We start from the raw sequence: 11,785 nt of genomic DNA, 5'->3' as shown, positions 1-11,785 counted from the left end.
TCACTATTTTATTTTAATGGCATTTCTCCAACAGTGCATAGAGTTCGACATCAGTAGCGAGATGAGACTGAGGGAAAGGATAACAACACCCTCTTGATTCAAGTTGAAAAAACACAGCCTTTCCATTCTGCTCAGCAAGACTGAAATACATAGAAAACAATGGCTGCCAGTATGGCAATCAGGCCTATTAACTTGATTACACAGTAGCAGCACATTTCACCTGGACCATCAAACCTGTAAACCAGAACTGACTACATATCATCACAGCACATATCAAGCTTATAAACGGGTTAATATTGCATCCTAGTAAATACTAAGCCTCTAGATTTTAGGAGAATGGTCACGATAACATAAAAGGAGCTTGCAAGAACTGTGTTTCTGTCATTAAACGAAGGTACACACTAGAAAACTATATAGGCAAACAGTACACCTAACATTATGCTAAACAAAACTAAACTAGAATATACATATGTTCAATCCTGACTTTTTCGTTCCCACTAATTTGAACTAACCTGGCATGAGGCCCTTGCTGAAACATAGCACAAATTGTGATGCAATGTCACAAATACAAAACCTAATATAGGGTTTCTCATGGCCGAAACTGGTAGCAATTCTAAGAAATTTACATCTGCTACACAAAGGAGTCCCCATCACCATCATATCAACATCTCCAACAAAACAAATGAGGACAAAGGAGACTTCCATGCAATAAACCCTTCAAAACATCAAATGAAAGGCACGGGATTCTCCAGCCAGAAAGCCTAAAACATTATCAGAAGTTTCCGGGTCGCATTGTCCCGTGCATTCTAGCTGCAAAATCAAAATAGATACATTAATTTACAGATCATATATTACCTAAAAAAGCAGTAGCGTGATGTGGAAACGCAAAAAGCACAGTAATTACATTTTTTTTGGGAAAAATACAAAAATGCGCAATATCATGGCATAATTTTCATAAAGAAAAAAAAATCCCTAAAGAGGAAGACCTGAAATAAATTTCGTTTAATTCTTTTCCATGTATAATAGTTTCTTAGCTAAGTACATCTTTTGCTATTGTATTATTACAGATTCAGATGAAAAATTCCGCCCATTAAACATGATCACAAGCTAGCCATTTTAATTTAGGGCGGCAATTTCGACTCATCAGTGCTGAAAAGTATATCCCGAGACTCAAATACCAAACACAATATCCAAGTAAATATCCAAATCTATAATATGACTTCTAATATTTAATCACTTTCTTTGTACATCAAAAGAATACAATCCAGCAATCATTGAGCAAATACTGTTTTTTATAGTTAAACACGCGCACACGCCACAACTCGAACCCTTGACCTCTCTTAGAGAAACCAAGACCTCGACCACTGGACCAATCCTCACAAGGAAAACAGGAGGAACTTCAAACAACAACACATCACCGCAACATTAGTAGTACTAAAATAATCTCACTACTTGATGCACCATTACGTTGAAACTGGCATTATTATATGGTCATATTGACATTTATAAGATGAGAATTAGTTAAACAATTGATTGGTATAAAATTACGAATTAAATTTCATAAGAAGCTACATATAATCTACTACAAGATAAAACTTTTGGATCCGTATGATTATATATAAATCTCGCGTCAAAGTATAGTCAACTTGACAAACAACGCATTAAAAACCTGTTACATTCATTAAACGATGCACTATCTTATTTTTTGTGTTTTACATATGTCATCTTTTCCGGTCACTACTTTTAGTTCATCAAAACTTACCTTCAAATCACAACTGACCCTTAAAATGATTGTGCCTACGTGTCATAACACATTATAGGACTTAACTTCACATTTTTTCTCAAAAAAAGTTAACAGAGGTTGACTTCTGCATTTACACCACAGTTTTCTACAGCCATCCCCTGCTTGGTCAAGTTTATGTGCTCTAAAACAGCATATCATTTGAAATTCGTTTCGGTATACAAATTATATGTATTAAATTTTACCTTATTTGCCTATACCAAAAGACACGTGGGTGTAACTAATGCTTACATATGTGAGCAACTATTAATTACCTGGGTGAAAGTGATCAACATGAGGAAACTTAAAAAGAAGGCAAGTAAATTTTAAGGCGTTTTAATAAAATTACAAAATCCAATACAATACAAAAACAGACAATCTCTATGAACCCAACAGCTTTATGATGAAAAAAAACTTCTTCAAATCATCACTGATACAATGGGAGTTTTAACAGTATCAGGCGTCTATTTGGAAGTTCAAATTTTTACAAGTAATATTCTAAAATATTTACACAAACCAAAATCAATTCCCGCTGAGCACAGACAGTGAGTGCTACTTGCTAGCGAAATAACTGAAACTTGCAAACATTATGATAAAATGGTCAAACATGCAGTTACTACAAACTGAACAAATAGGAATTAAGAACACGCCATTATACATTTAACAGAGGTAAAGTGGGACTCACAACTACCCAACATGCTATATATCAACTTTCCTTATCATTATCATTTTATGTACATATTATTTCGTAAGAAGGGATTCTTAGTTAAAACTGCAAACGTCGACATCAACAAGTTATAGAGGTAATTAAATACAATAAATGACCAAAAGAGCAAGTATCACGTATTAAAATATGCATGGGGGGTTGTTGAAATCGTGGAAATTCACTGATACCACAAAAAAATGACTACAAAATAATTAACTAACTTAAAAGTGCTTCTACCTTAATCTAATTCCCTTCAGCTTCTTGGAGAGTGCCCGGCGTCCGATCCATCTGCCGAGGAACTATCACTATCTGAATCTGCATCAAGAGTGTTGCATTAAGTTAGATGAATATTTAGGTATGCATCACACAAAATATAGCCACTTCATGCGGCAGCACAATTGCTAGACACAGAAATCTGAGACTGGCAAAAACTAAAATGTGCAGGGAAAACAATACCACTTGAAGAGGATCCAGAATCACTACTAGAACTGCTTGAACTGCTGCTTGACCTACTAACGTTATCATGTTGCTTTTCGACTGGAACAGAAACACCAGTTGCAATGTTCATCTCCCCTGCTGCTGCACACCCGAAAATAGATAATCAATATAATATCTTTAGCATTGAGAACCAGGATAAAAACTACGGTAAAGGCCAATAAAAGAACTAATTAAAGAGTCCCACCTCTTTCATTATCTCTAGGTGGCGCCATAACTGGAGGGACTGGGTTCTGCAAAGACACAAATATATTAGTACTTAATATCACTGTTTTCCCCATTCTAAGAAATAAGTTACTCAAATTATTACCAGTGCTGCATTGTTACGAGCAGCTTCAGCTCTTTCTCTGGCAATTTCAGCTTTTCTTCTGTTCTTGCTTAAACTCTTCTTGTAATTGGTAACTAACCTATCAAGTTCCCAAAGTGTTTCAACATCAACACTGTCAATATCTACTTCAATTTCGTCGTCATGTTGATTAAGAGTAGAATTTCTCTTCTTGATAATTTGAACAATGCTATCAAGCTTTTCCGAGGGTAAGCTCTGCAGGTTCGTACTCAGCTTCTGCTTTTCCTCATACGTCATGTCCCTCTTATTTGGATCCTTTGCTTTGGGCTTCTTTGGTACTGGTGTCCTAGTGACCGGAGGTATTGAAGGTCTCGGTCTGGAATCACCGGGATTCAACATAGACTGGGACCTATCCAGAGCCCTCATTGACAGAGGGGGAGCTGCCCTTGAAGTAGGAGTCTGTAATCCTGCATAATGCATCATTTCATTCCTCCACTCATGATTATACTCGGATTCTATAGCTGCCCATTTTTCTTCAAAAATGTCAGATAACTGAGCTGCCATAACATGAACATCTTGCCCCGGAGGATTATATGTCATGGCATTACTAAAAGTAAGCCGTACATCCTCAGCATACTCCCCCGGAGACTTATACAAGTTCTGTGCTAGCTTGTTCTTAATTGTTCCCAAATCCATTGGATGTTTAATGATATCATGATAATCATGCAGACCAAGTAACCTAGCATTGACAGGTTCATTGAACACCCAACCATGTTTGTGTTTCATCAACCTCTGGAGCAAATTGCCACAATTCTTAAAAGCTTGATTCCTGTGTCTCTCCATACCGAACCCAAAACCTGATCCACCATGTTTCCTCCCGCCGCTAGATTTCGGCTTTTTGTTAGTTTCAGGAGGCAGCCTATCCTTCCCAAGTAGAAACTCTGAATTTCGATAGAACTGATTAGCCTTGGGAGTCCTCTTCTCCTTCTCAACAAATTCACCATTTCCATACACATGATTATTGTTATCCATCACCGACACACTTAATGGTCGAAAGGGCCTATAATCTTGACCACCACCCATCTCAGAATTCACTCTCATCAATGCTCTCCTATCTTGACCACCCACCATACCACCCGCATCCGAATTCCTCCTCAACAACACTCTCCTGTCTCCGAAATCATTACTCTCCATCACCGGAACACTCACAGGAGCAGGTCGAAACGGCATGTGAGACACAGGACCGACCTCAGAATGTACTCTAGTCAAAGCTCTCCTTTCCATCACATCGTCCCCTAAATGCTGAGATTGACCATAACCACCGCCCATAGTTAAAGCCGTTTCAGCCAGCGGAGCTGGCTCTACAACAGGCCCGGGAACAGGAACATCACATGCATTATTAAGCTCAATCTCCTTCTCTTCAAGCTCCTTAACTAAACTCCTAACCTGATCCAGCTCACTAACTAACTTACTTCTAAGCTCCTGTAACTCGTCCTTTGAATTCCCTGCCCCTAAATTAATCCTAACCTTATCATCAACCCTGATCACAACCTCCTTCCTTTCCCCATTCACATCCTCCACCTCCACCAACTCCTCCAAAACCTGATTATCCACATCCAATACCCCATTCTCAACACCTAATTCCTTCTCCCGTTCCAACTCCATCGAATTCCCATTTTCAACACCTAATTCTTTCTCCGGTTGCACCTCCATCAAATTCCCATTTTCCGTTTGCAACTCCATCGAATTCCCATTTTCCGGTTGCAACTCCATCGAATTCCCATTCTCAACCCCTAATTCCTTCTCTGATTGCACCTCATTCGAATTCCCATTTTCCGGTTGCAACTCCATCGAATTCCCATTCTCAGCACCCAATTCCTCCTGTATCGAATTCCCATTCTCAACACCCAATTCCTCCCGTTGCAACTCTCTCGAATTCCCATTCCCAACACCCAATTCCTTCTCTATTTCCAACTCTTTCGAATCCCCGTTTTCGACACCTAGGGTTCCCAAATTCTCCTCAACAACAACCCCAGTCCCACAATTCTCACCACCATCCTTCTTCTCATCACCGTTAACCCTACCATTACCATTAACCGCGACTTTTCCGGCGACTTTTTCGGTCAAAACACCATCATTTAAGGTATTCTTAAGCCGTTTATTATGAAACTTTCTCGTATAAACTTTACTAATATGCCCCCACCGTTGCTTTTCATCGGCGCCGCCTATTGTCTCCGACGCCATACATATAAAAACCCTAACTTTTCAATTCAATTCAAAATTAGGGTTTCTAAAAATTGGGGATTTTTAAAACCCGCAACAATTCCCCTAGATCCGGGTCAAAAAGACTCGATCTTTAAACTAAAGACTCGATTTTTACGCTAATTAAAGACCCAAAATCGTAAATTGAAAAAAGCTAGGGTTTTGAGTGAGAGATCTGAAGAAGAGTTTGAAAAAAATAAAAGAAAAATAAAGAAAAAAAGGAAAATAAAAGAAAGGGGAAAATAAAAAATTAGATTTTTAGGGTTTGTAAATTGGGGGAAGAGAGAAATAAAAAAAACACACACACACGCACAAAAACAAGATCTGAAGTGTTTGAACAAGGGGAAAGAGGGTTGTGTTGTGTTTGATCCGAACTCTTCTCTCTCTCTACTTTCTCTCTCTTCTGACAAATCTTTTTGTATGTATAGATTAAGTGCCTATATATATCACTTACGCAAGATTAACGTAGGCTTAGTCATGTTTGTTCTTGCCCACGCGCTGTGGCAGGCAGAGAGACGGTTGAGGCACACGTATGTTGACTTGGAAAATAAATACTTCATAAATATGTAAATTTGATTTTCAGATGAATTTTAGTAAATTTCAAATAAAGATAATCCTTTTTTTAACTTTTCATCAAATATTGAAAATTCCCTATTTTCTGAAAAATTCCTTAGTGATTACTGATTGATTTTTAAAAATTTAATATTGATCGAAATTTGACTAAACTTTTTTAATATTTTTATAATTGAGCAAAATAAAATATTAGATCATTGAAAGAAATATATAATTTATTTTAATATATAATACTTATTTTTCTAAATAATATAGGAATAATATTTTAATTTTTGATCAAATATGAATTAATTTGACCACTAAAAATAAAATATAATAATTAAAAAAGGAAAGAAAAATAAATTTTTATTTCTGTTTTAAATTTATTTTATTTATTTAGGCATACGTTCAACAGGATGACGTGAGTGATGACCGCCAAAGAGTGAGACACTGAGGGGAGATGGGGGACACGGAGGTGTTTAGCGAGTGGGGGAGAAGTGACACGTGCAGTGAAAGTGTGGAATGAAACAGAGGATATAGGTACACACAAACACTGTAGTAGTTTTGTTTGTCTGAGGCAGTGGTACATTTTTTATTTGTTGAGAATCTAATACTAAAGCTTTTTATTTTTCAGAGAATATTTCTCCTTTTTATTTTTTGAAAAGACAAATATAAAATAAAAAGCATGATAGGACATGATTCTCAATTTGCTAAAAGTGAGGTTTTATGTTGTCATGCAAACTAAATTCAAGATAAGGATAGAGAGTCATTTGGAATATAATAAAATTAATTGTTTTTTATTATTTTAATAAAAAGCTAAAAAAAATTCTTAAGAATATAAAGGTGATAGAACACAGGAGTACTTTTAAAACTAGAGTTCAGAGGAACTCATGACTCCTTCGATCCATCTTTTACTTGTTTCTTGAATATTAACGGGTTAATCTTGTACTCGTGGGGAAGTTTTTGACAGATAAATATATTAATTTTCAAGCAATACAAAACGTGATGGCATCAAACCTAAAGAAGGCATGGAGGTGCACGATCTAGGAGGGTACCGATACTTATTTGTATTTTTCCATGTGATGGATTTGCGTGAGGTTATAGAGGGCGGACTGTGTTCGTTTGAACAAAACATGTTAGTATATCATAAAATGCAGGAGGCGAGGATGCACAACAGGTTATATTGAATGAGGTGGACATCCGGGTCCAAGTGCATGATATACGTAAAAGTTTTATATCCGAGACCATTTTGCAGAGCATTGGTGCGTTTATAGGCAAGTACATTAAATCAGATCCTGGTAATTTTGATGGTATAACGAGGGAGTTTGTTCGAATACGAGTTACGTTAAACATCCAAAAATCATTGAAGATACGTATGAAAATTAAACGTGAAGGCGGAAGTTGGAGTTGGGTGAATTTTAAGTACGAAATGTTAGGTATCTTTTGTTTTGTTTGTGGGATTATGGGACATACAGATCGGGAATGTAGTGTTGTGTATGCATATCCAGAGAAGGAGATCGAAAGAGCGTATGGAGCATGGCTTAGGGCACCAAGACGAGGCGGAAAACAAAATGTTGGTGCAAGGTGGCTGAGAACAGCTGCATGAGGTGTTGGATTACCTAGCCATGGCGGAGGTACGTCATCCCAAGAAGAGGGAGGTTGCAGCAGTGACAAAATGGAGAGATTCACGGACATGACAGGTGTGGTGCGAGAAAAGGGGGGAGATAATTGTGCAGTTTTTGTTGTATCTAAAAATCAGGGAGCTAGAGATAAGGATGGACATATTTCATATTTAAATATGGAGGATAATCAGGAAGATTTGAATATGGTAGTTGGCTTAAGGCAGTGGTGCCTAGATGCATATGGTTGCAGCATTGGGTTTTGCTTATCGAAGGAAAGGTTTCTTGTGAGTTTAAGCAATTTGATGAGGATATCAAACTCTAAGTGGGGGAGGGTTTGTAACACCTTTTGATTTAAAGATTCTGGTTTGGCGCACTAAGGCACAAACCAAAGTTAAGCGACGCTGAGCTGGGCAGCGGCACACGCATTGGTGCGCTTGGCGTAGGCGGCGACAACTGGGGCACCATGGGTTTTTGAGATATTTAGTCGGCTTGTGGGATAATTATAAGTAGGCAAAGCAAGTAGCTGGGAGTTGAAGCTGAAGTCTAAGTTGGTTAAGTCAAGGCATGAGTTGGGCACATATTTTGTGGGAATAAAGGAGAATTTGACAAGTGTCATGGTTGGGTAAGGCACCAAATTCAGGATTAATTAAAAATAAATATATATGGGCTTATATATATTTAAATGAAAGGCTTTTGGATGTGCAAGTAACTGCCCAACAGTTGGGAAAACATGGGGAGCATTTGGTGCATGGGCCTGGGCAGTTTTGGAAACTACCAAGCAGTTATGGAAACTGCTCAACAGTTGGAAATTCGAATTACATGTAATCTAGAGATAGAAACAAGTAATAGAATTCTGCACTTGTAATATTTATGCTAGGCAGTTAGGCAAAGGCTAAAAGCATAATACTTGGTTGTAATCCTTTATATTTATGGTAATATAAAGTTGGGGTGTGGAGCTCATAATTTTGTGTATTTTATATTTGCTTGGTAATTAAACATACTTGCACACACGAGGCACTTGGTGTTGCACTCTTGGTTCTTTGTGTTTCCGCTACAAAGTTAATTTGGGTTTCTGGGCGACAACCTCTTAGGAAGGCTAGATGGTTTTGACAAGGCGCACAGTTGGGCGACGAGCATCAAAATCAGGCCGCGCAGGTTTCAGTTTAAGGCGAAAAATTGACCCTATTCATTGTGAGTTTTGTGGGCTTAAACAACGATGGTTGGAGAAAATACAACTGGTGAAAGGTTGGCTATGTTAGAGGGATTTATTGAAAGTAATATGTCCTAAGTCCAACCAGGTATTAGGATTTAGGAATAACTTTTATGTAATCTGTTTTGATTTCATTGATATTAATAAAAGACTTGTTTTTGTTTTTTATTACGGGCTTTATCTATTTAAGTGTTTAAATAAGATATACCATAGTTTAGAGTAAAGCTTTTTATGGATTATGATGAGATCATAATAGTGAGATCTAAAAAGATGATAACTCTAAACTTAAATAGTTCCTGGTCATAGGATTACTAACTGGTAATTAATAATCCGCAAAGATCGGTACATACTATGTTTGCTTCATTATGAAGGATGTCTGTTCTCATAGACATTTGTGTGGTGACACTATAGCTAGTATGTAGGTGCTTATTATAGAATAAGTTCACTGAACATGACTCGCACAACTGAACAACTGATGGAGTTCACTCACGTGTCAGCAGTTGTTCGCTTAGTGATAGTTGTACAAGTATCCTTAGACTTGAGGTCATCATAGTCATCTTGTGTACACTGAACTATGCTTTGGTTTAGTTCTTAGTCTCCAGGGACAATTATTAGGGCTCTTCTGGGTATAGGAATTTGTACACGAAGATAGTGTATGATCAATAAAGGATCTACCCCTTCTAGTGAAGGAAGCGAATATTCAAGGCTGATCCACTTATGCTAGTTCAGGAATCTCTGTCCAGAGTAAATGAAATTAGAAAGGAGTTTCTAATTTGCATAGAATTACGCATAGTAAATGGTAAGCAAAGTGATTGAATTAGATAGGCTTGACACGAGATCCATGCCTTGTATTTAATCGGGACATTGTAGGGTAGAAGGAGTTTATTGTACGGTAACTATTCACTGACAGGTTCTTGGTATTCTAAGCAGTGAATTCATATTATCCGGATAGTCGCGATATGTTGAGAAGCATCACTCACGATGTAGAATAAATGTGATTAATTAATTAATCATAGTTTTATTATTATTTATTTCTACTACCGGCTTAATATTGAACCTACAGGGTCACACCATAAAAAGAGAATGATTTTATGGTGGAGGAATTAATTAATAATGACTAATAATTATTTATTTGTGAAATAAATAATTAATTGGCAAATTTAATAATTGATTAAATGAGATTTAATTGATTATAAATTAATTAAGAAAAGTTCTTAATATTATTAATTAAAGATTTAATTTTTGGAAATTAAATCAAGAGAGAGAATTATCTCTAAAGTGTTTAGAAAAAGGATTAATGATTAAAAGGTGTTTTAATTATTAATGAGAATAATAAATGGGATAATAATAATAATATTTATGGGAAAATTTCAGCAGAAAATTTTGCCTATAAATACACTATTATAGACCCTATTTTATTCTAACACACATCGAACCCCAGAAACCCAAAAGTTTCAGAAAACCAAATTCTCTCCACCTCCTCCTCCTCCTAAAAGTCGTTTTCTTGGTGGATACCGGTGGAGTGCTTCACACTTGAGGAGCAACTGCTAAGGATCTCTGATCGTTGTCTCCGAATTATTTTTAAAGGTTAGATTCGATCCCTCGAATTTTTATTCACGATTTATATGCTTTTATTTGGATTTTGTATGTGTGAAAGAGTTTTGCCATGCCCCCGCTGCGTTTAAAATCCAACATTTATGGGAGTTCCACTGTCAACATATGAAATATGTTTGGCAAATCAAGTTCAAGTTATGAGGGATGAATTTGCTGCGTTTAAAGAGATGGTGGCTGGGGTGATGGCTACAAATGATGGCAAATTTACTGATCTATTTGCAATAACTGCTGTATTATCTGGGATGGTGAAGGATGATTTGTAAAAGATGGCAGATGAAGTTGTTATCTTAAAGAGGGCTGTTGCTGGTGGTCATGTTGGTGGTGCAAGGGAGGGCCACTCAAAGGTAAAGATTCTAGAACCAAAAGCCTATGGTGGCGCAAGGGTTGCAAAGGATCTGGAAAATTTCTTATGGGATTTGGAACAGTACTTCAAGGATGCCCACATTGAGGAAAGTGAACAAGTTTCAATAACAATTATGTACTTGGTTGGCGATGCTAAGTTGTGGTGGCGAACTCGTACCGATGGTGATGCGAGTGTGGACAGACCCACCATAACCACATTCGAGGCATTGAAGAAGGAACTTAAGGAGTAATTTCTGTCACTTAATGCTTCTTGGCTTGCTAGGGAAAGTTTAAGAAATCTCAAACAAACAGGGGTTGTTCGAGATTATGTGAAAGAGTTCAGTTCTTTATTGTTGGATATAAAGAACATGTCGGATGAAGACAAGTTGTTCAACTTCTTGGCTGGCTTAAAACCTTGGGCACATGCAGAATTAAGGAGGCAGGCTGTTAAAGACTTGCCAACTGATGTGGCTGCTGCTGATAGTTTAGTAGACCACAACAAGCAAGCTGGTTCTTCAAATGACGTTGATTGTGGGAAAAACAGTGGGAAGAATCATAGGAATGAGAGCAGAAACAAGAAGAATGATAAGAAAAATGGCAATGGGGATGCCAAGAAATCATGGTAGTCTCAAGGCGTTGGTGACAATGGGTGCTTTATTTGTGATGGGCCACATTTAACAAAGAATTATCCCAGAAAAGAGAGACCGAATGCTCTTTGTGTGGAGGAGCAAAATGAGGAAAATGAGGGAAGGGAATGATAGAGTTCCAGCTAGAGTAAATCCTATACGTTTGGTGATAATAAGGACTGAGCAATCTGTTGAAGGCGACAGGTTAATGTATGTGAAGGCGACGGGTTAATGTATGTGAAGGCCTTAGTGAATGGGAGGGCAGTAATGGTTCTGGTGGACACGGGTGC

The 11,785-nt window shown here is 37.4% G+C and overlaps 1 protein-coding gene across 2 annotated transcripts; it reads right to left on the bottom strand.

The window, feature by feature from the left end:
• Window positions 1-361: 361 nt before the first annotated feature.
• On the bottom strand, window positions 362-5,941 carry LOC141711649 (uncharacterized). Of its 2 annotated transcripts, none has more exons than XM_074514246.1 (5): window positions 3,292-5,941; window positions 3,169-3,214; window positions 2,943-3,065; window positions 2,724-2,801; window positions 362-810 (listed from the first exon to the last, which is right to left on the bottom strand). In XM_074514246.1, the coding sequence occupies exons 1-4, from the start codon at window positions 5,509-5,511 to the stop codon at window positions 2,740-2,742; spliced, it is 2,451 nt and encodes an 816-aa protein (XP_074370347.1). In that variant the 5' UTR covers window positions 5,512-5,941; the 3' UTR covers window positions 362-810; window positions 2,724-2,739. The 2 variants fall into 2 exon arrangements, with proteins under 2 accessions (XP_074370347.1, XP_074370348.1); XM_074514247.1 differs by having other exon boundaries at window positions 2,943-3,062.
• Between the last annotated feature and the right edge of the window lie 5,844 nt (window positions 5,942-11,785).

Source organism: Apium graveolens, chromosome 3 (assembly GCF_009905375.1).
Source record: "Apium graveolens cultivar Ventura chromosome 3, ASM990537v1, whole genome shotgun sequence".
Taxonomy (NCBI): Eukaryota; Viridiplantae; Streptophyta; class Magnoliopsida; order Apiales; family Apiaceae; genus Apium; species Apium graveolens.
Note: the sequence above shows the minus strand (reverse complement) of the source record. Positions and strands in the feature narration are given on the sequence as shown.